The sequence below is a fragment of the Lepeophtheirus salmonis genome, chromosome 2, assembly GCF_016086655.4.
Source record: "Lepeophtheirus salmonis chromosome 2, UVic_Lsal_1.4, whole genome shotgun sequence".
Classification (NCBI taxonomy): Eukaryota; Metazoa; Arthropoda; class Copepoda; order Siphonostomatoida; family Caligidae; genus Lepeophtheirus; species Lepeophtheirus salmonis.
The window spans coordinates 5071602-5099063 of NC_052132.2; the positions used below are offsets into that span (position 1 = coordinate 5071602).

Below are 27462 nucleotides of genomic sequence, written 5' to 3' on the forward strand. Positions count from 1 at the left end.
CTAAGCCTTGAATCTCGCTGTGATTATTTTTTTCGTCAGATTTAAAACAAAACAAAAAGCAGCTGCTTAAGATACATGGCTACGTATACTATTACATACAGTTCTAATTTCCTCTCACTTAACCTTTCAAATCAGTATGATACAAATGTATAAGTTTCAAGCTTCCACCTGGTAATCACGTATGTATTTGCTCATATCTACCTATCTTTGTTGCAATTATTAGTCAATACCATGATGATACAAAGCCCTACCTACGTTTATTTGTATTCATTCTTTAGCAACGGAAGATGAAAATGGCCTATGTGATTGAAGTCCAGAGACTGCTTAGGCCACTTTATGTAATTAATGTGTTTCTTAGTTAACGTAAAGCCACATATTTATAGTCCCTATGCCTATGATGCCTTCAAGTAACTCTAACTCCCAAACCTAACAATATAATAGGGTTTAATAGGGCCATGTCCCAAGCTCTTAACCTTATTGTACTTAAAGGCAGCCACTGCCCTCCTCCGATTTCAACTCTAGGCATGAACCTTCTATAATATGAAAATAAAGAACAGAATCTCCAGAAACAAGGGATAACATTACCGAAGGGCTACGAGGAATCTAGAAATTTGTTTAGCCTTGAATCTATGCAACGATGTTATCTTATGCTCTTCAACCTGTATCCAAGTTTGAAAAAATTCAAACTAAAAAAAATATTAGTTTACGAAGATTAAAATAAAGTAAACAATTTTGATAGATATTTTTATAACCTATTAAGAATATGAATGAATTTATTTTTTAAAGTCATCTCATTGCAGCTTGATGCTAATTTAATGAAACGTCATTAAAGCGAAGCTCCCCTTCTCTAAACATTCTTCAAATCGGCAGGATTACCTATATAATATTAAAAACCTGTAGACAAACACTCAAGTGTGCCCGCTACAAATGGGATAGAAGAACTGAGGAATTACTCCAATGACATAACATTAGTTCAAAGGGTCATTTCTCTTACTTTTATGAGAAAAAAAACAACGTATTTATTAGATTTAAATAGTCAAATATATACCGATTAAAAAAAAAAAAACATGTCTCTGAAATTCATGAATCACCGTTTTTATTAAATTATTGGATTCCAATATCAAGCCTATCAGAGGCCTCTTTTTTAGGTGTGGGTAAACATTCAACTAAGTAAATCTAATAAATTGATTATTTTTTTCATAAAAAAATGACACATGAACTTATGTAAGTTATGACACAGTTCTTCTACTCCATTTTTAACTGGTTCGCTCGTGCCTTCGCTTACAGCTTTCTAGTATTGTATGGATAATGAAAAAAATTGTATGTATCATGTTAGAAAAAGAAACCGAAAATCAACATGGTAACCCTGACAATTGGAGAAATGTTTTGGAGGAGATCCGTTACAATCAGCTATGACAAGGGAGGATTGGGGGAAGGAAAGGTTAATCTTTTATTTTACTCTAAGTCCAACAAGGACTTACAATTATAACTCTGCAACATATCCTCGGGGTTACTCTCCGTCTTTTATGAGTAGACGCAATTGTTCAATCCGGTTTTGAATATAATTTAATCTATTTAAGGAAGGAAATTACACAGGATTTACATCTCTATTTTGTGTCATATTGCAACTTTATAGTACATATCTAAAAATCTTTCCTCAAAAAAAAAGAAGATAAATCATAACCATTTAGGAGGAATGGTGAATTTCGGAATATGGAAGATGGTGGGAGGGAGGGAGAATGGAAAAACTTTCTTGTGTTTCAAGTAGAGCCTCTTATCCTTCCCCCCTCTTTTGTTTTTCCTCGTATTATTTTTGCTTAACTCATTCTCAAGTATTTAATTATTATATTTGAGAGAAGTGATGTAAAAAAAGTTATTAATTATTTTTATTATTATAATACAAAATTACAATATTTGCAATTTTAATTAATTAATATGTACATTCTACGTACATGATATGGAGAAACATCACATCTTTCTTGAGTACATGGCTACCTACCAAAATGAATGATTAAAGATGTTATGTTTTTTTAAGTTTGTTCTATTACTATATATTCATTTTCTCTTTTAGGCGAGTGAAGAGTTGGAAGATCGCGAGTCCCTTGCTGTCATGGCAGCTTCATGCCATGATGATGAAACCGTGGATGGAGAGACATTTATTGAGAAATACACAAAGGGCGTCTCTGCTGTGGAGACAATACTTGTTCTCGATAGATTACGTCAAGACGTTGCAGTCAAGGAGCGTCTTAAGAATAAGTCACTTGGAAAGGAATGTAGCCCCACGAATGGCTCCCTTTCCAACTCATCTTCAGGAGCTCAACCCTTCATGAGAAAGACGTTGAGTGTTCCGAATATTTCTCATGTCATGATGAGTAACTCCACGAGCTTTGACAACATATCTTCAATGATGAAGACCTCGGAGAGCTTCTCTGAGCTCTGCTCAGACTCTCTTATTAAAAGACTCAATAACTCCAATCTGAACAGCAACAATCCTGTAGCCAATCATGACTCCCATGCCTCATCAATTAATAATAATATTAATCACAATAATAATAATAATAATAACGAAAATTCCAAGCCATTTGGTTTAGGTAAGTGAAAATGCTTTTTAATTATTTGCTATCTCCATACAAAACCACTCGAACGACTGTTGTACAATAGCAAACCGTAGACATTGTAAATTTCCTTATTCGCCTTCGTTAGTGAACATAATTTGTAGGAGGTGGTTAGTAAAATTAGATCAAAAAGAACCCCTAACTATAGAACGTATTTAATTACAAAATAAAGAGTTGAACGATTATGTTAATTACATGGTTTAAATAAGTTATCATTTTTTGTAGTGTCCACTCTTAAATATCAATTAAAACACTATAAAATACTAAAATTAGTGCAATTAGTTTATGCAAATTTTTGGGAATCATATTTGTACTTTCAGTTTGTAAGTATTAAGTAAAAGAATCCAAGGAATGAAAAGGAACAAATGTTTGTTGAAAAACATTTAATAAAATGAACTAAACCTCTATTTAAAATATCTATATATTCAAATCAGTCCTAAACAAGGCATTATTAAGGCAAATAAAGTATTGTATATGATCTGATTCAATGTTTTAAGACCATACTCAGTAGTTTTGGCCATAAAATGTAGATTCAAAGGGAAAATAATCATTTTTATAAATCTCGGGGTGTATAATATCCCATTGCAACATCGGAGGGGTAATAAAATATGTATTTTGATTTTAATATATTAGTTCAGATTGATTAATTATAGTACTATTTTGAAGTGTTTACTAATAACATAATCGATGTTACTCCATCTGATGAGTTGATGGAGAGAGTAATGCAATATTTGAAATTTAACTTAATTTTTCAATTTTTTTTTCCCAATAAAATTTAATTTCCTGTTCATATCTATAGATTTTTGATATTTTTCTCCATCAAATTTATTATATAAAGTTCAATTTTTGAAATTTTTTTCTAAAAAATTAAATTTTGTATAAATAGCTGCGGATGTTTTTATTTTTTCCCCATCAATTTTAATTTTTTATTTTATTTTTTCATGCTTTACTCTAATCTATAATAGTTTTTGTCAAATATCTCATTGTTTTGAATATGTTTAACTAAATGTTATATTCATTATATATCATCTCTCGCGGAGCATAAGGGTACTAAAGAGCCACCCCTGTTGGGAACCACTGACATACATAATACATAGGGCATTGTTAGATGTCATATTTGGCCCAAAAGCCCTAAAAATTATCAATAATAATAATTATGTAAATAGGTTTTATATATATACTGGCAGAGGGTGCCCATTTTGGAGGGTTGATTTGTGGGGAATAGAAACAAAGAATGAAGGTAGAAGAAAAGAGACAGAGAGATGGATGTAGAAAGAGAAGGGAAGGGACAGAGAGAGATAGAAAGAGAGAAGGAAAAGAATGCTTTATTTAAGTCAAAAATAGGCTCTTAATGAACTTGGGGGCCTAAAATAATATCCGAGGAACATGCTTGGTTATGTTATACGTCTACTTGCTAAATTTTAGACTTATCTGTTGGACCATTTTGGATTCCATGTGTGATAACACCAAAAACAGACTTATAAATCTATATATAAGATATAAGGGGACTTCAAAAATGTTTAGGTGGATCAATCCCACCCTCAAATAAAGGGGCTAGAGATGCGCCACTGCTTCCTACTATTTTTATTCATTATTTCTTATGCTTTTTTTGTTATTTTCAGAAACAGTACCTGAATCCCACGCTGAGGCTGAAAGTGTAGGCAAGTATTTAAAGTCGTTTAGAATTCTAAGTTAGTTGCGTGGTTGGTTTCCGTTTCTTTTTCTTTTTTTGGATCTTCGGTTTTTTTTATAAAAGTTTTTTTAAAACAAATTATATTCATTTACATTTCACACACCATTATTATTATTATTTTTTTTTTAACCCTTGATTTATTTTTAGTTACATATTTAGTATTTCACGCTTGCTTATGATATATTATAAATTAATTATGATCCTTCATTCCTACTGACATTAATCCAAATTTCTAATCATTTAAAAAACTAAAAAACATTGTAATTTTATTGTTTTATTTACCCCCCTCCATCTTTTATTGGGCACATCCATCTTTAAATCTTTTTGTACCCCCCCTACAGAAAGTGAAAGACCTGTAAAATGTTACAAATCCTGTTACATCAAATGTGTATTTTTTTTATTTTTGTCTTTCCCCTAATACATTGATATATATTTTGATCTTCCTTTCTTTAAAATAGCAAATGGTTTGTAATTTGTTAAGCGTCTTAAATAAATTCCATTGTGTAGGATTACTATTTCATATACTCTGATTCTTTTACGACGTCATTCATTACCAACACTTCTTCCCTAATATCTACAAATTTGTATTCTATTTTATTCCATTTTTATACAGACAGCCAATGTTGCTTTTGCTCAGGGTGTGAGCCCTGAGGCAGGGCCCTCTCCATTTGTAGAAATACTTTGACTTTTGTAGACAGTAAATGTAAGCATTTTTTTAGTTATGATAACCTTCCTTTAATTTTTATAATGACCTTTTTTAAAAAGGCTAATATTTATATGACCTTTTTAAAAAAAAGCGGTGTCTATATAGGTGGCTTACTACATCTATTGCACATGCATATATATATATATATTAATTATTGTTTGTTGAGTAAAGATAGTATCTTTCTGAGCAAATCTTCTCCTGATATCTTATATAAAGGACTAATAAAGTGGTGATGTTGTCGGTAAGAGGCGTTAACGCAGCGTTCCATTAGCCCAAATACTTCTCAGAATTTCGTCTGGATGTTTGCTTCTCATAGGCTATTTCTTCGTTCAGAAATGCTTACGTATTCTTGGGCATGAACTTCCAAAACAACAGGATGTTCGTCAGCGTTATAAACTTGATTTAAATGCTCCAGTCTTCTTTCTCAATCGATTCCTTTAACTAAAAGCCTATAAGGTTTTACTGTAAAGTGGATTTTGTGGGTTGCAGAAGGGTCTATTAGACTAAGGTATAACTGTATATATATACACGTACGATGGATAGTCTAACCTACTTTAAGAGGTTTCTTTTAGAAAAAAAAGTATCCTTCCCTATTTTCAATGAATTTCAATAATCCTTTTTTTATTCTTATCTTCATATACAAATTTCAAGTTTATATATAAATATTTTTGTAGAAAATTATACTAAGCGCTTGGCCACAATCTCCCCAAATGTTTAATGTGTAGAGATGGATGTTGCAACTTGAACCAGAATCCTTTAAAAAAAGTATGAAAGAGAGAAGCTTACGTGATAATAAATTATACGCTAATTACTTAATTCATTCAGAAATATGCAAAAAAATAAACAAACTCTCGCTTCTTTGATAACTTTTGACCAATAATATTGCTTTACCCACGTGTACTTCTACTATCCTATGTCTTCATATAATTTGATTTGATAATATGCTATTAAATGATCATTATTTTTTTTTTTAAATTCACTTTATAATATTATTTAGTTATATTTATATAGAAATAAATTTAATAACTTTTTTTATGATTCGTTGTTTAATTTATAATTATTATAATATTTTATTTTCGTTTGTCTGCTTTAGACCTCTTTAAATGTGACCTTTTTTTTAAACGTCAAATGGCGATTATTCCGTTTCTCAAAAGTATAAATTAACTCAATATACCAGTTACCTTGATATTGGGCCATATTAAGCCATTTAACTTTATTGTTGGCGTGTTTCAAAACCCTAAAAAACTCAGGGTATGATATCCTTGTTTTCATTTAGTTGATGCTCTTGTATCAAAAGTACTTCCGATTGAAAAGTATAGAAAATATTATTAATTATTGTAAGAATTATAATTCATTTGTAGCGTTTTTGATAAAGTCAGCAATAAAGTTCTTGAAGAAGCTTTAACCAAAGTCTAAAATCCAAGTAACTTCTATATTAAGTTAGTTTAGACGTGTTAAACGTTTGATAAAAAATGTCTATTTTGAAAAGGTCCCGTTTGCTTGTTTCGTTTTTTTTTTTTTTTGTTTCTTTTTTGTATAAATAACTAGGCAACAAATGTTTGTCCTTGGATGAAAATGGTTTATTTCACCCCGAGAAAACATGTAGAAGAGATATTATGATTATGTGGCCTTACATAGTTACATCATTGACTATCAATAAACTTTAATAGCTTCATTATTATACAACAATATTTTTTAAATGCAACAAATATTAGAATTCTTTCAAAATAAAGGTGCTTTTTTGAAGAAAAAAAAAATGAAGCTGTATCTCCTCACTTGCTAACAAACTATTATTTTTACTACTGTGATAAAAAATGACGAAATTGTTGTACTTTTAAAGAAAAAATACATTTTTTCTAATGATTTTTCTGTTTATAAGGCATTTTCACCGGTTCAGAAAGCAATGAAGAAATTTTTTTATATCTGAAAAAATTCATCTACAAACTATTGTATGCTTTGTTATGTATTCAGATACATATAGGATAAAAATAACGTTAAATCATTTAGATTTTGAACAGAAATATTTTTCAAAAAATCAGTTTGTAGGCCATAAAAGTAGAGAGCTTGTGCTATAAGTCATTTCCATCTTCCTCGAGATAAAATAAATCATTAATACACCATCTGAATCTAAGGGCAAAAAAAAAAAAGATGCACTATTGTTGACTACTGCATGGAACTCTAGATATCAGTGATAAAAGTGGCATTTTTCCCACATGAGTAAATTTTTAAACCTCAATATATTATTGTATTTAACATTTACAAAATCTCAAATTACGAATTTTAGCAAAGATATTTACCACATTATTTGTATTACAAATTTTAAGCTGAACAACTATTTTTTAACAAAAATTTTAAACAAAAAAACTCATAACTTACACGGGATATTGTTTAATGTGTTTATTTTCTAAGAATTACTGACAAAAAATGTATCTAAATGCAAACGACACACAAAGAGCTGTAAGGGTATAAGAAGAAGGATATATGACTTAAGTGGGAATATATTTAAAAAGGGAGGGGGGTCAATAGACTTCCTTGCATCTTGAATTTCATTACTAGTGTAATGCATTTTGCCTGATACGTAGGAGCGGGCAACTTTAGTAGATATTGCTGCCATTTCATTTTTGGATTTCTCAATTTATGTGCACTTTTTGTAGAATTAGTTTTAGCATAATCAGTGATGTTGCTGTTAACCTCTTGAAATATTCGTTTTGTCCGACATCCATAATGGTTCTTGGTAATTTTGACGCCGATTATATAGCAGCATGTATTTTCATTCCTGTTAATTTTTTCCACTTGGAGATTTTGCCATGTGACATATTCGCTATCATTTTATGTTCTTAAATTATCAGTTCGAACTTTACTTTAATCTCGACTGTTGGGCTGGAGGTGCTGTAGCCCTCCCAAAATTAATGAATTTTTGTTTTTACTAGAAAATTCGATTTTTTTAATTTCTTTCCTAAAAAATTTAATTTATATGTGAAATTTAATTTCATATTTTTTTTTTAAATTTAATTTCTCAAATTTTTTTCCACAAAATTCTATTTTTTTGTGAATAGTTACGGATTTTTTAAATTTTTTTCAAAAAATTTAATATTTGAATTTTTTTCTTCAAAAAATACATTTTTTTTACATCAGCCGTGGATTTTTGATTTTTTTTTTCCAATTCATACAAATTTGTTGTCAGAAAATTCCTGAAAAAAATTTCATAATTGTAGATTTTTGAAATTTTTGTCAATTTCAGTGAAATTCTGAATTTTTTTTCTACAAAACTTATTTTTTAATATTTTTTGAAATTTTTTCCAAAAAAATTAATATTTCATTTTTTTCCTTTCAATTTTAATTTTTCAAATTTTTTTACAAAAGAATCCAAAAACCAGGCTCCCCCGCCCCCAAAAAAAGAAAAGAATAAATAATATATATATTTAATCAATCCCCTGTTTTAGCAATGGAGTTCTTTATATTTCTTCAAGCTAAGATCATGACTAGGAATAAAGTATTCAATAAATTCTTTCGAAAGAAACTCGGGATCCCGGATTTGTGACTCCGTACTTAAAGTAAAGTTTAAACCGTTAACATAAAAACATAAATAGTTGAGAAAATGTAAAATTTTCTAGAGTCAAAATTATCATTGGTGAAAATAATTGGTGGCAAAATTACAGGTCACGATTCATAATGGGTTAATTAAATGGTGAGGTCTGTTGGGATATGTTTCTTCCAAGATGCTGCTCAAAAACTCCCAATATTTGTTCCCAGGTTCGGTTTTACCGCAGGCGGGGCTTAGGGCTATGATAAATGTGCAAGATTTTTCAATTTTAGTAAATATGATTTCACTTTTTTAGAAAATAAAGGTGGTCTTTTTCTTTTTTCCAATCGACCTTTTAAGAAAAGCTCAATCTTTTTATATTTTACGGCATTTTTAAATGCATCAATTCATATGTACTTTTTTAATAGGCTTTTTATAAAAAAAAAAATTAAAATTATCTTCAGTGCAGGGTCCTAATTAAGTACAAGGACAATGACACTTCACCAAAGACCCCTCATATACTGGCCCTGGTTGTCAGACGGAAGGAACCTGTTTCATAGTTGGTTGAACATATTAAGTACATAGCATTGTCTTGGATTTTACAGAAATCTTCTTGAGAAATCACAGTAAGGCCTCAAAAAACTACATTCCTTTGATCACACTATGTATTTAATCGTTTTCAAATCCTGGATCAATTTTTTTCTGTATTAATCTGTTATTTGAACCCGTTGACCGAATTTTAAATGAGACCGATTAATTCGGTCTGGTAAAATCAAAACGGTCAGACCGAATCCCAACTCTAGTATAATATACCATCTAATATGTACAAAAATATATATATTTTTTAGAAAGCCCAATTGTACTGGGGCTTTCTTACAATAATCATTTTTCTTTATCCATATTTATTACGGATAATAATATCACCTGAGTACCAAAAGGGTATTTATACGGGTACAGTGTATACTATACATATGAGTAAGGATATTTATGTAGATAAAAAGATGGGACTGCTTGTTGCACACATACTAATAGCGCTTTTAAAGGGGGTAAGTTGCTTTTTAATTGTATGTACAATTAGACTGGTTCTTAAAAATAAATCCTTGTGGTAAAAATGACAAAATATTAAGTTGGAGCCAAATTGATCAACAGGGGCGTTTTCAGATTGGGGGATATGATTACTTATATACGAGGGTGGTCTTAAAAATTCCCGACCTTACAAAGATACAAGCCATTTTTTTCTTGATTTTTATTTTCATTTACAACATAGTCTCTTTGTAACTCAACAAATTTCTCCCAGCGATGCTTCCATCCTTGTAACTAGTCTAAATAATACTCAACCTGTTTCTTTGCAAAGTAATTGTTCATGATAGACTGTTTTGTTTTAAGCTCAATTACTCCGAGTTGGATTGACTTGGACGCGTCAAATTTTAACTTAGCAAGCCTTCATATGTCTGTTATTGTTGAATCAGTTTAAAGGTTACACTTTCAAAAACAAATATTTAATGACAGCTCGAACCTTGAGTTTGTACATTTTCACAAAAACAATCACGTCAACACTCTCAAATGACTGTTACCTAATAGCTACCTGTTCAAAATGGCTGAAACTTTGGTGAGTAACAAATACTAGATAGATTTGACTTGCTTTTAATCACAAGTGTTACCATCTTCACGTTGAGGTAGGAAATTTTTCAGGGGACCCTAGTATATATATAGTAAAGGTTTGTTTTAGATATATTCAGAATAACAATTTGGAGTCCCTCCCTCCCCCCCCACATAAAGATTGAGTCAGGGACGCCACTCTTGGTCAATTTTGTGAACCTACAAATGCTCCTTGAACTTATAAACTTCACAATTGTATAAAAAAATTGTGATTTGATTCATCCAAAATGAATTATTTATAATATATTTTATTTATTTTTTGGTTAATTCTGAACTATTTTGTGTGGGTAGATTTCTATTTTACACACCCTAAAATTGTGAAATTCAAAGCTATATGGGCCTTCTGTAAGTACGAGTACGAAATATTGATCAAATGGCTCAAATAATATATTTCGTCTATTTTTTTTTTTTTTTTGACCAGAAGGAATATTTTTGCCCTTTGTTCCACACATTTCAAAGAAACGAAAAAAACAATTTAGAACCAGTCTGAATGACATATTTCTAGGAGTTTTTTTTTGGACCAAAGGTGGAAAAATAAAAATGATAACCTATAAATGTATTTATTCTTCTTTTTACAGCATCACGGCCTACATCACTGAATCTCAACTTTAGTTTCAATTCCCGATTACCTTCATCGAATTCTCTCTCCGGTAATGGATTTATTCGAAGTGAGTAAAGTTTTTTTATCTATCGATCTATAACAACTATCAGGGTACGGCTATATAACTTTTTTTAATGGGCAATAAATCAAGTTTTTATGAATAAAACAAGTTTTATTTTTGTTTCATAATGATAATACACATTTATAGTTTTGTTTTACACAGTATTGAAAATCATAGCACATAGTTAACGTCCCCCATTGTTGAATAAACCAAACTTTGGTATTTTAATATACGGTTTTTATTATTATTATTACTTTGTTTCCCTTTAAATAACTTTTCATTGAGAAGTTTTTGTGGGATAGCCATTTCCTACAAAAAAGATGCAAAATTTAATTAACAACATATCGTTGTTAAAATAAATTGTAATAAATTGGGAAATTATTACATTTAGTGAAAATATAATTCAACATTGTAGTTTAAAATTAGTTCCTTAAGTATAATATCCAGCACTAAATTGAAGGTTAATGTATCGTCCTTAGGTATTTTCGATTCGAAAGCAATGTATCTTGACGCAGTTGCAATAAGTATACCTATGACCTCCATGCCATCCGTTGGTTCCTTCAAGGTCAATTTTTTTGCAATATAAGACATAGAGCTAGTTATACCAAACCAGATTGTTTTAGCCTTCTTCGAATGAATTTACTTATTTTTGGGAATTCCAAATATAATTATGGCTGAGATAGGGTTTGGTGAGGTGTTATATGACCTTCGAAGTTCCATATAAAAAACTTCATCAATAACAGCTGAAACGGACATTTAGCAAAAGCTTGAACAACCAAATTGAACCCCTTACCACAAGTCTTTGCAATAATCATTAAATATTATGCAATGCATTTTTAATACATATGTATTAGAATATAATACATTATAAAACAAAGCAACTTTTGATATAGTGTAAATGCTGAAGTCGTTTTATTTGTAGCTCCAAGGAGTACTAGAGAAAAGGAGAGTGTAGAGAAATTGCAAATATACAAACTCAGGCCTATGTTTAAAAAAAATATAACAATATAAATCTATCATTTTTTATGACATACTTGCAACTTGGAGCCAATAAAGAATCCAGACGTTCTATTTACTGAATTTATATAACCCCATATATTAAAATATTCGATTATTAAATCATGTAACTCCCAGAAAAGATTACTCATTTCACTAATTGGGATTTTTATGTCATGCCCGGGCACGAAGAAATGTCTGACGCCGGACTAAGCAAGGAATAAAATTGAATGTGTTTCATATTTGTTTTTTTACGAGATTGTATTAGCCTTGCCGACATAGATTGACTCTCCTAATAAGACAATTGATTTATGTTTCTTAGATGCCAGGAATTGAGTCACTTGATTGCATCCTGGCATTTTTTGAAATGTTAAATATATCAACTAGTTGTAAATGAATATATAATGAATCTTTCAAAACTAATAATGCTATTCAACAAAATTAGATACCGATAGACTTTTCAAAAACTTCTGATTAGATATCATAATCAGAAGAACTTGATTGAGGTGGGTGGACATATTCTTCAACTTTTTCCAATTCGAAGTCATCACCTGAAATGAGAATACCATCTGGACACAAGAGAATTTCTTATTTCTTCAATGCATAATTATTTTCTTGGACAGCCTTGCACAATAAGAGTTGGAATCCGAATAGCTAGTTCCGCAAAATCTATATTTATATTTCTACAAGGAAGGTACACGATTCCTTTCTGGAGTTGTTTATTCATGTCGGAACTTGATTGAGCCTGTTCATACACAATTGTAATTATTTGAAATGTTTGGATATAAAAATATGATTGCCACGTCTGTGTAGGTGGTGTTCACTATGGTAATTGGTAACTTCGCATAATGATTATTCAGATCAAATAATTTTCGTATAAATTTATGAGGTAACGGGGCATAGACCTTATGAATTGTCAGTTTGTACCCCGAATTTTGGGGTGTTTTTCGGTACAGCTGGCTCCCAAAACATGACACTACCCACATCTGATACTTAAGTAACTACTAAGAACCCCTCCAACCTGGCTGGTCCCATTTTAACATACAATGGTTGACTATTTTCCTAAATATTAATGAAAGAAGGAGGTTTGTTCCTAACAAAAAGGTTGATCTCAACAACAATGCTTCAATGTGGCATGAAAGGGCACTATGGGGCTCCACTTTTCTTTATGCTCAAAAGAATAAAAAATAGGGAAGTAACCCTTAACAAATAATAATATTCATATATTACTTAAGTATATGCAAAATAAAAATATATCACAAGTACATGCTTACATACATACAGAGCAAAAAAAAAAGAGAATATAATGAAAAAAAATGTAAAAAAAAATCCCCATTCTATTTTGTTACTGCACGTATATAGGACCATCCTCTCTTTCTCCAAATATACATATATATATATGTATGATAACTTTAATAATATTTCCTATGGATGATACCATTTCTCTTTGGGAATACTTTTACAACCCTCCATATCATTTCATATGCGTCTGTATAAAGATCTAAAGAAAGGGAGCCATGAATAACCAACTCACTCACAAAAAAGGGCATCATCATCTCTCAGAGAAAAATAATGAAATGTAGGGGCGGGGGAGAGTTGCAACACTTTTTTTTGTATCACTCTCAAATGCTTCAATCTGGCTACACTTTGTATCGCCACATTTTAGTTAGACATGACAACAATCTTGAACAAAAACCAAGATAAGAAAATTTTTGTATTTTACTTCATATACATATACATAGATACAGGCTTATAACTGAATGACATAATTGAGTCAATTATAGAATTAATATTTAAATTTCTGGGATGACTTTAAATACCCAAGAATATTAGCTATAGTTTAGAACCTTTATTTTATTTTGATGACTTATATTGGCCCCGATATGGTCCCTTTCTAATAAATCTATCAATGTATCCTTCTTTTTATTGTGACGAGGAATTTTGGCTACTTCAATTGCAATTTATGATAGACCCAAAAGTTTAATATGAATAATTTGTCAAAGAGTACAAATGCAATCCAGAATTAATTTTGAGAAGAATCATTCCAGCTTACTTTTGTGTTGTGTTGAATTATTATGTTCCTTTCAAAATTTCTCATTCTTTTGTTGTTGACAAGGAACTTTTGATACTTTAAGTGGAATTTCTGACACAAACAACAAGGAAACAATCATGAATACTAATTAGGTAAAGGACCATTTCTAAACCGGATTGAACATTTGCGTGTACTCATAACAGACAGAGAGTAACCCCGAGGATATGTTGCAGAGTTATAATTGTAAGTCCTTGTTGGACTTAGAGTAAAATAAAAGATTAACCTTTCCTTCCCCCAATCCTCCCTTGTCATAGCTGACCTAATGAAACGTCGTGACAGCTGATTTTAGGTTACTTTTTTTTTAACATGGCCAAAGAACATACGACAAAAGACAATTATAGGCAATTTTATTGAAAATTTGTGGGATGATTTTAGATACCTAAGAATTTTATCTATAGTTTAGAGCCTTTAGTCGACTTAAGATACTTAAATAGGCTCCGAGATGGTCCCCTTTAAATAAAACTTATCAATTGACCTTCTTTTTTTTTTCTTGTAACAAAGTTTATTGGCTACTTTAAGTACAATTTAGGATTTAACCAAATGCTTAATAAGCATAAATCAATGATAGAAATTGACGAGAATTTGTTGATACTCTACACTCTAAGATCTATGCCCAAGGCCCAGCTCACTCTAAAACCAGAGTATCAATGCTTAAGGGGGTTTCTGCAATAATTCTTCACAATTTCTTGCCCATCGAATGATGATCATAATTATCTATAAAATATGTCATAGAAAGAACCTAATTATTTGATTATGTTATTACGTATACCATGTACCTTTCAAACAACATCCATAAATATATCATAATTTTCTTGTGATACGCCCACATGGAATATCTTAGTCCAATGTTTGATTATTTAAAAATTATGAAATGGTAGATAATATTTGAAAGGCCATATCGGGGCTAATAATCAAATAAAAGTTCTATAATATAGCTAAGATGATGAATTTAAATCATCCCAGATATTTAAATACAAAGTCTATTTTTGACTCAAATGTAGCTATGAATTGTTGACCAATTTGAATCTCTATGACTATAGTTTAAAATCTTGATTTGATAAAATAGACTATATCTTCTTTCATAACATATCTGTGAACTTTGTGTTATTGGCATGATGAATTTTAGGTTCTTTAAGTCCAATTTGCTGCGCACTCAAAGAGTTCATTATAATATTTTGTTAATAGAAATGAAGGATTATTCATCGAAGAATACAAATTCAATCCACATTCATTTTTTTTTTTTTTAGAAAAATCATTTTAGCTTTCTTTCGTTTTAAGGGAGCACAACTCTCTTTGATCTTCCCTACATAAAAGGGCCCCTCCATGTTTTAACAAATTATGTTGATTGTTATGCATATAATTATTTAATTATTGCGTTTGACATATTTACATACATTAATTCTAATTGTGCATTATTATTATTCTAATTATAATGTAATCTACGAACATAAAATAACAAATTAATCTAATTTACAAATTTTATTTTTAATATTTTTTTGCCCATGAAACACCTTTTTGAAACATTAAAGCTTTTTTTTTCTTTGGTTTAGTCCGATGTAATTTTTTCTATGCCAATTTGGACTGATATTTCAATTAAAACCGTGATCTCAGACCCTTGATTGAAATTTAATCTTTTTCCATATTATACCAATTTGTTTCAGTTGCAAACTATGGACAACTTTTTTGCCAAATTATTATTGATTAGTTGTACAAATATGATTTAGTAAGACATACAACATCATATGAGGATGTTCACAACTTTGAAACAGAACAGAACAGCCTCCAAGGTCTCCCTAATGTAGGATTATTTTTTAATTAATTTTTTTGTTTTAAATAATTTCAAAAGTCCGTGGCTATTCACAAAAAATAATATTTTACGAAAAAAAAAAAAAAAAAATTCAAGTATGAAAAATCCATTACTATTTAAAAAAGAAAATTAGGAAAAAAAAATTCAAAAATCCATAGCTATTCAAAGAAAGCTTGATTTTTGGGGGAAAAAAAGTTCAAAAATTAAACTACAAATACTAAATTTTTTGGAAAAAAATTCAAAAATCAATAGCTACTTACAGAAAAATAAATTTTTGGAAAAACAAAATTCAAAATGAAATTTCAAATATGATTTTTTTCAAAATTACCGAATTATTCACAATTTTTTTTTTTTTTTGAAAACAATTTCAAAAATCCATAACTATTCGCAGAAAATTTATAATGTTCATTTTTTTGCTTTGCTGCATAATTTGCCGGAATGACGAAAAAAAATTAAAATAAAGGCAAAAAATCTTTATTTTGGGGTTGGGGCGGTATAGCTCCTCCAAGGAGTGAGCGTACTCCCATTTGACAATAACTGCTATAAACCACAATTATATTGAAACTACCTGACAAGTTTTCAGTCGAAGAATGTAGCCAATTACTCAAGTTTAAATTGTCGAATTGTTGATATAGATCCTCCTTCCATTTTTTTTTTTTTTTTTTTGTGAGTTTCCAACACAGTGTGAAAGTTTAAGGTGATCAATTCAGAATTAGACTGTCTCGTTTTTGTTTTTTGTTTTCTTTTCAGCCTCCTTCAAGCATTTTAAGTAGCTTGAAAATTAAAATGCTTTAACTACGCTAAAATGTGGTACTTTTGACACGGAAATAAATATTATTTTACAAGACTAAATGCCGCAAACCCTTCTAAAAAGTCATCAAATTTACAACATCTTTACGAATATTGTTTTTTTGTTTTTGTTTTTTTCAATAGTATCTAGAAGAAAATGAATTGGAGTATTAAAAAATAATGTAATGTTCAAAACGGGACAGTTTAATAGCAATGCAGGATGATTCGTGTTCCAATGACCAAACGTACCAGCCACTCTATTTTGACAATGTGTACTTATATTATCCTAAACCTTAAGAACGCGTCTGAATCGGATGTAAAATGTTGTCCCATAGAACAACCTTTGTCATATGAAGTTATCCGTCAGTTAATCCTATCCCTCAAAGACTCAATGTTTATAAGAATATTAAATACTTCAAATAGCCCTAAATTATGTATAATGGCAAGCAATTCCCTGCCATCTATATCCTAAAATATTTCGTATCTATAAATGTAAAAGGGTTGACTAATGGGGATGAAAAATATGTTAAAGGTCTTGTTCTTTTTGGGCCTTCAAAGAAGAAGGCTGGAACTTCTGAGGTAAAAAGGGCTCTGGAAATCTTAATTGTAAAGCACCCATCGCCAACCGACTAACTAACTATCAGCCTATTCGGGGGAATGAGTTCAGAGGTATCATCTTGGCAGCTTCAGCCTGCTTTGTCTCTCCCACAATGAAAATTCTAAATCAGTATGTGAGTCAAGTAATTTTGCAGGGGAAGAAATCCCGTACCTTCCATCAACTTCAGGGAATCATTGAAGCATTTTAAAAAGGGTTTTAAGTAATTTTAACAAATATTTGTCATAATTGTTAATTTGTTTTGTTAACTGAAGTTGTTTTTAAGTTTGATATGTAGAATATGGAGTATTAAGTATAAACTATAATGTTTATTTATTCAAGTTTTTACGCAATTGCTCCGGTTTATTTATATATATATGTTCTATATAATATATAAACCAAATAAAATATGTTGAAAAAAACAAACAAAAACAATTATCGTGTATACAATATATAGTTTAATCTCTTCCAAACTTATCCAATGTGGAATGAGCAAGCTAAAAAATATATATTCTCCGCTAGGTGGCGATACAGTATGTAGTTTGGAGTTCAACATAAATAATTAAAAAGGGGTTCCTTTTTAATAAAACATTGCTTGTGCACCAAATAGAGTTTTGAATTTGAGCTTACAGATATAAATACTTTAAATACGTGAACATCCTTTTTAAAACCCACATATAAAACGTATTGAATTACATGATAAGCAGTTGAACAATTATAATAATTACGTGACTAAAATTTTATATCATTTTTTTTTCTATTTAATCCATTTTGGACTCGGAAATATCAACTAAATTGCTAGAAATACCAAGTTGAATAAATATAGGACGTCAAAAAAAATGAGTTTGGTGTTTCAATAAGATATAATTTGTTATTCGTAAAGAAAAATATTCAATTTTTATCACTCATTAATTACTGTATGGGAATTAGGGCAATCAAATGTTAACCATCTGTTTTTGATGATATATCACTATATATGTAAAATAATGGCTATAATATTATATTTTTGTAGTTAGTGTAAGAATAATTCTAGATATTAATAAGAAAAACAAAGTAGTTACTTTTAGGGGGAAAAGTTAATTAAATTAACTAAACCTCGATTAAAGAAGGTTTTATCTAAATAGATTAAGAAGTGGATATAATCAAGTTTAATAGTTCTTGAATTTACTGTAAATTTTAGATTCAAGGGAATCAGACTTACTAGGGATATCTCAGAGTGTATAATATTCACTAACACTGAGTGCCAGTGTTGAGGTACACTATCATGATTTGACTCAAATTCAATTAACCCAATGGTGAATTTATGTGGCAACAATACAGTGCACACGGTCTACAAGAGCCATCATTTTTACGCCAACAGCATGAACGGCTTTTGGTCTATGGACTTCGGGCTCCTTATCCAACCTAGTGGTATATTGTAATCTGAACACATTGAATTTAAAACTTGAACAAGATATAATTTATTCATTAACCATATAATTTCAATAAAATTAATATGTTCAATAGATGTGCGTGTGTGTGAGATCTCTTAATCATTAATGTAGCCGCCCTTAGCGGCAATGACGTCTTCCAGGCGACGGTGGAAGGTTGTCCCTCCGCTGCGGATATAGTCCTGTGTCATAGCGTCCCAGTGTTGGCATTGAATGCATCGGTGTTTGGATGTAGGACACTGTAGGTCTTCCCCTCGACATGTACCCGAAAGGTGTAGTCGAGGAGGTTGGTATCAGGGCTGTAGTGGTGGGCAAAAATGTAAAAAAAAAGTTCAAAAGAGTCTTGCAACGGATGGGTTTCTTCATATCCGGTTTCAAAAGTGGCCTCTCAGCCCCTCATAATGTTCGTTTATGAATTAATATATATATGACTATGAATTAATTTCAATCACTCAACCTTAATTAATAATTGAATTAGTAAGTGCTCAAATTTCAATGGACCACCCGGTATTTCTGATGTAGTGTTGCTGAGGCCAATACCAACATTATCCCTCATCTGATAGTGAAAGAGTAGGCTACTTATCCGAAGGAGAGCATTTGCAACGCCTGTTGCATCCTCAGGCACCGTATCGAGGCTGTGATGAAGACTTAAAGGCGGCAACATTGAGTGCTCACGCTTTCTTAATACATCCATTCAAATTTACATTCAAAATGATTTGTATTCTCTCATATAATAAAAACATCGTATTTTGGACAAATTTCTGTTTGCACCCTGTAGATATTATGAATCAAATTTATCACGCAACCTTATTTCATAATGTGGACTATTATTCAAAAAATATATTATTTTCATGAATATAATATACATTTGTATAAAGATTCATTTGAAGGGATGAACGTTTCATCCGAACGTTGTATTTTATCTTTTTATAATATTTTGTCGTCAAATTAAATTATCTTGTAAAAAACATCAGTTGTACATTTATATCTATATGACGATGTTGATGATGATCTGAGTATTAATAAGATTAGTTGAGAGAACGTCCAATATTTTATCAACATACATTCAATGAATATATTACATTTATTTTTTTATAATCTATGTATGTTGATTCTGCTTTTGTGTATTGAGTTGTGCATTAATGTAATTGTATATATTGAGTTGCATTAAATATGACCTAGAATAAGTGCTATGATTGTTGTTGCTAACTCAAAGGAATTTTTTACAATTTCCTAAGTTAGAGGATTATATTTTGGGGTGGGGTTAATTGTTGGAATTTTTTGAAAAAAAAACAAAAAAAAAAACGGTGTTGTTGTTTAGATAAAATTTTAAAAATTAATTTTTTTTTTTTAAATTCAAGAATTAAATTTTTAGGAAAATAATTCTGAAATTAAATTACAAATATTGAAAAAAAATTCAAATATTTAATTTCAAATAATAATGATGTAAAAAAATTTCAAAATCCACAGCTATTCTCAAAAAATTAAATTTCTTATAGACAAATTTGAATCAATCACTCAAAAACCGCACCTGCTTCGATTTTTTTCAAATTTAAGACATTTTAAAATATGAGTTAAAAACTAAAAAATCCAAAATTTCAGCCTCTTTTATCCTCCTGTTCAGGATTTAGATGCTTCTAAAGTTTTTGTCTTGACGCCACCTACACTATTTTTAAATTGCTGTATTTTAAATGTTTTTGAAGTTATCAATTTACTTTGAAAACCATTTCATAGATAATTGTTTAATTCTTTGTTGTATTTTATTGTTTAAGCCAACAAAATGAGATTTTACCCATAAGGTCACGAGGTCATTATTTTGACTTAGAAAAAATTTAAACATATCAATTTCATTCAAATTTCTATATGTTAATTTGTAATATATCCTAAACATATACCAATAACTTTTTAGAGGTCCAATCGATTCCACATAAGTGCTACAGATGAATATGATTGCGTAGGTAGAGCAAATTTCTTAATAAATATACTAAATATTATACTCGAGTTTTTGCAATATTAGTAATGAATTTGAATCGAATGCATCTCTAAAAGCTTATTGTATATCTTTATGATAAATTACAAATTAACATATAAAAATTTGAGTGAAATTAAAAATGGACATGTTTGATCTTTTCGAGGCCAAAATATTGACGGTGGCATTGAGTCAAAACTTTAAAAGCCTCTAAATTCTAAGCAAAGGACTAAAAAGGCTAAAATTGTGGATTTTTGAGTTTTAAACTAATGTAAAAAGAGTTCCCAAATTTGAAAAAAATCGAAGATAGTTCTGTTTTGGAGTTATAAGTTTATAACTCCCGAATAAATCATCAGTGTTAGATTCTCTCCATCATTAATGAGCATACGATCTAATGATGAGTGTTGTTTCACGCCTTATTTATTCGGTGCAGACCAGTCTTGATCGGTACTTCAGACCGTGAGTCCTTCGGACCGTCAGTATTATAACTTGGAATGCCCCAAATGAAATTCCTTATTAGACTTAGATTGGAATTGAGGTTCGACATTGGGTAATTCCAGCCTATATGACCTTGACATATACAGCATTGAATTTATATAAATTTCTCTCAATGCTGCTGTATATAGCTATTCCAATGAAATATCATGGCAACTAAAAATTGTTAGCGTTAAAATTTATTAAACTTCGGGTTTCTTTAACATACCAAAAATGCTTACAATTTACAACCCTAGTCACTCTCAATTACTTTTGCAGACTCTCCTGGATCCATCAAAAAGGCAACACGGATGACGACACTTCATGAGGAGGACAATACCAAGGAGGGGGAAGAAGTTATTGAAGAGGATGAACAAGTAAGTGCATACCTTGTAAAAACTAGTGTTTGTTTGCGGTCTGGAAATCCTAGATCGGTTTGATCTAATTCGGTGTCGTACCGAATTTAAACACTAGTGTTTTTACCAAATGTGGTGTACCTTCATTTAAGCCAGATTATTTTTTATTGAGTATGATCTTAGTGACATTGATTTAAGTAAGGATTTATGTATGCAATATTGTTTTTTCATTGACTTTTTATATGATAAACATTACAAGATTATTTGACAAAAAAGAAAAAAAGAAAAGAATGTTGACATTGACAACATTAAGAACGGGATTAATCAGAGAGGTCGATTCTTTTTTTTTCAAGAATCTGCTTTACGAAGACCCAGCAATGGAAGTGTTTGAACGCCATATTCCTCAATGAGTTTTTTTTTTTTTTTTTTTAATTCTTCCTTTCACAGAAAATTACGGAGTTGAGGCGTAATCTGACAAGGGTCTCAGGGGATCCTGCAAAACTTATTCCATTTGATTAAAATAAATACGTACAAATAAATCCTTGCTCAAAATAATATTGCAAAGATAACACACTGACTGAAAAAAATCTCAACCTAATGTAAATATATAGCAATTATCCTTGATAAAGGAAGAGGTAAATGACTTAAAGTCAAATAATAAAAAAGTTTTTCATTGTGTGATTTGAACATTAAATGTGATTAAATATCGATTTGACAATTTTTATTTTTCATATTTTTTGATGGCTCAACTTTTTTTTATTTTTTTTGGTGAGCATTTTTTTTTCTTTACCTTTATTCTCTTCCGCTCTCTGATTAGATTTGTTTACGAATAATTATTGGTTGTGATATTTGTAGGATATAGGTATATATATATATTTTATTATAAAATATTAACAAATGATGAATCACAAAGTGTTAAGAAGTTTTTGGTAATAATTTTAATAATAATCAAATTAATAATGGTAAAAGTACTGTTTTTTTCTAAGTTTTTGTTTCTTAATCATGTTTGCCATCCCCATCTCTCTTCTGGAACGATGATAATGTCCCTGAGTTGATGATGTAACTATACACTTATTAGCTCCACCTCAATGATGGCTGGGCAAATCAAGAGACTTTAAGACCGTAGACAGTCAGATAAGATATCAAGAGTGATAGAGCAAATACAGAACTCTGATTATGAGTCTCCCCTGCACGCCCCGTCAGCCCATTGCATAGATCCCGACTGCAGCATCGTGCACGAACACGGGTGTGATACTTTTCACTCAGAGTCATTTCCCAAGTATGTAAAAAGAATTTACCGCAAGTGGGTGAAGCGGGAACGGGGGCTTGATGCACTATGGTTCCATTTCGCAATTTAATTTCTATGCAATGTGTGTATAGGCCTCCACGGTCTCGTAGATCTCGGACTGTATCCACTGGGCGACGAAGGGTTCCGGGGCAACTGTTTCGGGGGGCTTTCTATGGCATCACAACGGTAGCATTTGATTCCTTGTGTTTCTGATGGAATCATGGAGAGTAGGAGAGAGAGAAGGATGGCTGTCCGTTCGAGTTGGAGTTCTTCCATAGCCAGATCAACTCATCCTTTTCAGGAACTAAAGAGGAGTTGTTGGTAAGTGTAGCATTGAAAAAACAAAAAAGTCTCACTTAATTAAACAATTGATGATGAAAGGAATTTTTTGTTTTTTTTTGTTTAAAAAAAAAATTTTTTTTTACATGTTGAGATGAGATTGAGAGACACTTTGTGTTTTGTTTTATTAGTCGTTGTCACGCTGCACCTTACACTTGAATCATTCTCAACAACATTTCCTCCACAACTAAAAGTGGAGAGGGGGGAAATTTCTCCTGTTAGACCCTTTTTTTTTCTTCCTCCGAAAAATGTAGAGAGGAGGAATCCGCGTTGATTTTTATAAAAAGGAAAAAAAAGAAAGAAACGCGGGCAATATTATTATATATCTAATGGAAGACACACTATATATATATGAAATTTACATGTACAAATGTAAAAAAATACGGCTTTTTTACCCCATACAAATTACTCACCATATTCATTATTATGTTAGGGATGGGATTTCTGCAGATATATATGACAATTTAATTCTCCTCACATTCTATAAAAAATTGTCACTCCTTTAGAGTTAATGAGTGAACAATTATAGTCTATTGATATATAAACAATTTTGAAGATAAGTCCATCAAAGGAGCAAATCTCAATGTATGCTTTTTTACTTCATACAAGAATATATATATTTCACAGAAATAATTGAGTCAATTATAGAGTTATTATTCAAATTTGTGGAATGACTTAGGATACCCAAGAATGTTAGTCATATTTTAAAGCCTTTATTTGTACTAAGATACTTCTCTATTGGCTCCGATAAAACCCCTTTCAAATAAAATATACCGATGTATCACTCTTTTATTGTGGCTAATTTAAGTGCGATTTGCGGCACACGTAAAGGGTTAATAAGAATAACTGTTAAAAAAAAATGGACGATAATTTGTCAAAAAGAACATTTGTAATCCAAACTTTATTTTAAGAAAAATAATTCTAACTTACTTTCGGGTTGACGGCTTCATGTACATGTTTCTTGATTCGTTACTTTTTTTTATACCAATAAACGTTCAAAACGCTGATAAGGGCGAAATAATTAAAAACATCAACAGTTGACTACAAAATATAGTGTAGATTTTAAAGTTAGTCAGATAAAACTTTGAAATACACTAAGTACCGGTTTTTGGAGATTTTTATTTTTATACGACTCCAAACAAACAAACTTCCACATGGGCCCCGTATTTTAGAAGAACAACAATTAGTTCATTTTCCAAAAAAAATCATTTGAGAGCAATGATAAATGCTTTCTGAAAAAAGCCATTGTGAAAAAAATTGAATTAATATTCTCGAAAAGGCCTCACATTTTAAAAAAACAACAAGAATTTCATTTTTTAAATTTTTTTAAATTACCTACAGGATACCAACTACCGTCCAATGATGATCATAGCTAGAGTTGTATTTCAAAAAATATGACATATAACGCATGCAAGATTTTTACATTGTTTGAAATCCAACGAGGGTTTTTCTCATTTTTCAATCCTGATTCTTTTATTATTTAGTTCTTGAGAGGAGAACGTCAAAGTAATCACAATTACGTGTGCTCATGAAGGAGGGAGATTAACACGGAGGATTGGTTGAGAAGTTATAAGAGTATAAGTCCTTATTGGCCTAAGATGAAAGTTGATGAACATCATTGTAATTTATCCATATATAGAAGTAGGATTTTTCTTGATTTCCGTCCTCTCATAGTTGGTAAGCACATAATCTTCAAATTGTTAGTACTATCACCAGAGGTGTATAACATATGCCCTAGAAAGTGGGAGCAGTTTTTTCCATCACTGCTGTAGCGTGTGCTCATAAAAGACAGAGAGTAACTATGCGACTTTGCTCGAGAATTCAAAGTATCTTTTGAGTTGGAGAAGAATTAAGAACCGACATGGATGTAATTAATGCGTATATCCAAGCACGATACAGAGTGTGATTTGGGGTTATTTCATTCCTCTCACAACTGCTTGCAGCTGATGTTATAAAAAATTATGAAAGTGAAGTTGTTTTTCTCCCAAACATTCTACAAATTATCAGGATGACGACCTTCCTTTTCAATGTATTTCATTTTTACATACTGGCAGGACATGCTTTTTGTGTAATTGGTGATCACTAGACTTAGGATTTGTAAGCGATCGTTGAATTGCTAAAAAGTTGAATTAATAAGTTAAATAGTTAATTGCGAAATCCCGATCTTCCATTAATGCAAAAGGTTGGACTGTGTTGTTGTGGATAAGATACCTTCATCTAACAAGACTTTTACAAATCTTGCCTAATTCAAATTTACTCCAACTATTAATGTGGATATTGATAGGTCTTTTATTATGTTTATGGAGTCGACGTAGCTCATGGACAGGGCGCTCGAGAAAAAATTATTCCCTTGAACTCAATGTGAGTATGTTCATGCCCAATCATTCTTAGAGAAAGTAATATACTTTATGGATTGGGACTTCACACAAATTTTTTAGTTTACTAATAGTTAGTTAATGTAACTCCATCTGATCAATTAAAGAAACATAAAACTAAAATTTAAAAAAAAAATACAAATATTGATCGGAGGCAAAAATTAACGGTATAAAATCTTTATTTATTTAAATAATGTAGAAAATTTATGACTATAATCAACACTAATTATTTTAAATTGTTCTTATAAAACTGTAATTTTCTTGAAATATCAATTGTACAAATTTGATATTTTGGTTCCTTATTTAAAAAAATTTTAACGCTCTTTTTTTGCACATTTTGCCAAAAAAAAAATTGCTCATAAATCCTAAGTTTAGTGACCACGTTCATTTTGGATTCCTTTTATTTAAGTCTTAGTGGCAGGTCATACTTTTAACAACTCTAGGCATATCCCCATGAAAAAAAGGCTTTAGAAATGAAGGATGTTCATTGTTCTATAAGTAAAATGGATGAAAGATATTATCTCTTAAAGAACATTTGAAGAAAAAGAACCATAGAGTAATAGGAACCATGAAGATGGTAAAATAAAAAGACGAGGAGGGAAGTAACACATACATTAAATACGCTATTGAAGGGATTTAAGTTTCTTTACATTCTTTTTGTTTTGTGAAGAAGCTGGGAATTGCAGTGCTACTCACTACAACTTCTTAGTTTTAAATTTAAGCATGAGTAAAATAAGAAGAAAAAAACTACTTTTATTTAATGGCCGTTCCTTTCTGAAGATACTTTATGTACAATATCAAGAAGGAAGGATTAAAATACATCAAACTGAGTTTCTTTAATATTGATGGCTCGGACTGTAAATCTTAAGCATTTTGCAGCGGGCAAGTGATGAATTATTGCAGAGTATTTATACTTTTCTAAAGGTATTATAATTTTTACAAGGGTGTTGGCAAGGGGTGGGTAAGAGGGGCTGTACCCCCCCCCAAAAAAAAACAAAACGACTAATGTTTGCTCTTTACAAGAAAATTTGAAATGTTTTACAAAAAAATTAATTTTATTGGCAACAGCTTTGAATTTTTGAAATTTTTTCTAAAAAATTTCATATTTGTAATTTAATTTATTTCCCAAAAATTAAAATTTTTGTAACCAATTGTGGAATTGTGAATTTTTTTTTCTAAAAAATTAATTTTTGTAGTTTCCAACCTGGAGAGGGAATTTTATTTTCCATAGCGGTTGTCATTAACATTTAATTCCTGAGGAGGGAACTTCCTTTTTATATACAAAACTTAATTAAAAATTAATGTGTGTACATTAAAAACATTGAAGTAACCTTTAAGACTTGAGATTTTTTAAATTTTTTCAGAAAAAATTTAATATTTGTGTGAGCAAAGGGGAATTTTGATTTTTTTTTTAAAGTATTTTTTAAATAATAGTTAATTATTTTTTTATAATTTTTTGTGATAGCTATGGATTTTTGCATTTTTTTGAAAATAATTCAAAACCAAGCCCCCTTCCCCACAAATATAATCCTTTTGACGCCCCTGTTTGCCCATGTCATTGTTTATTTCCTATACCCCCCTCCTCCCTTGTCACAGCTGTGATATATCCGAAAGTTTTGACAACTAAGCTGCTATCCTCAAAACTATTCTTCAAATTTTCAGTGTTATTATGTTGCTTTTCATTAATTTTTAAACATGGTCAAAATACACTCGATTTCCATGACTATGTAGTTATAAGGGTATCTCCTTGTTGGACTCGGAGTAGAATTGAGAATGTACATCGAAATACTTCTAGCCCATGTCCTTGCTTGATACGGTGTGGGATTTGTGTTTATTACCTTAAATCATAACTGTTTGCAGCTAATCTAAGGAACAACTAAGCTGGTTTTCTTTCAGGCATTCTTCAAATTGTAAGGCCTACCATGTTGATTTTCTGTTTCTTTTTTTTTTTACATACCGAAAATGCTTTACAAATTTACAAGCCTATCGATAGCATAAAGACGTTTTGAGAAGAGAGTGGGTAAATCAATTAGACAAAAGGTAGTAATTTGATGCGAAAGGCCAATTATAATTAATTATTGTACATAACTAATC

At 30.5% G+C, this 27462-nt stretch overlaps 1 protein-coding gene across 2 annotated transcripts in view; it reads left to right on the plus strand.

Annotated features, from left to right (window-relative positions):
• Window positions 1–27462, plus strand: part of Khc-73 (Kinesin heavy chain 73) — a 217702-nt gene that overhangs the window by 129000 nt on the left and 61240 nt on the right. Inside the window, exons 17-20 of one of the 2 annotated variants that reach the window (XM_040727993.2) lie at window positions 2072–2591; window positions 4238–4276; window positions 10775–10864; window positions 21290–21387. In XM_040727993.2, the coding sequence (XP_040583927.1) occupies window positions 2072–2591; window positions 4238–4276; window positions 10775–10864; window positions 21290–21387 (747 nt within the window). The remainder of the gene's footprint in view (window positions 1–2071; window positions 2592–4237; window positions 4277–10774; window positions 10865–21289; window positions 21388–27462) is intronic. The other variant, XM_040727994.2, reaches the window with a different exon arrangement.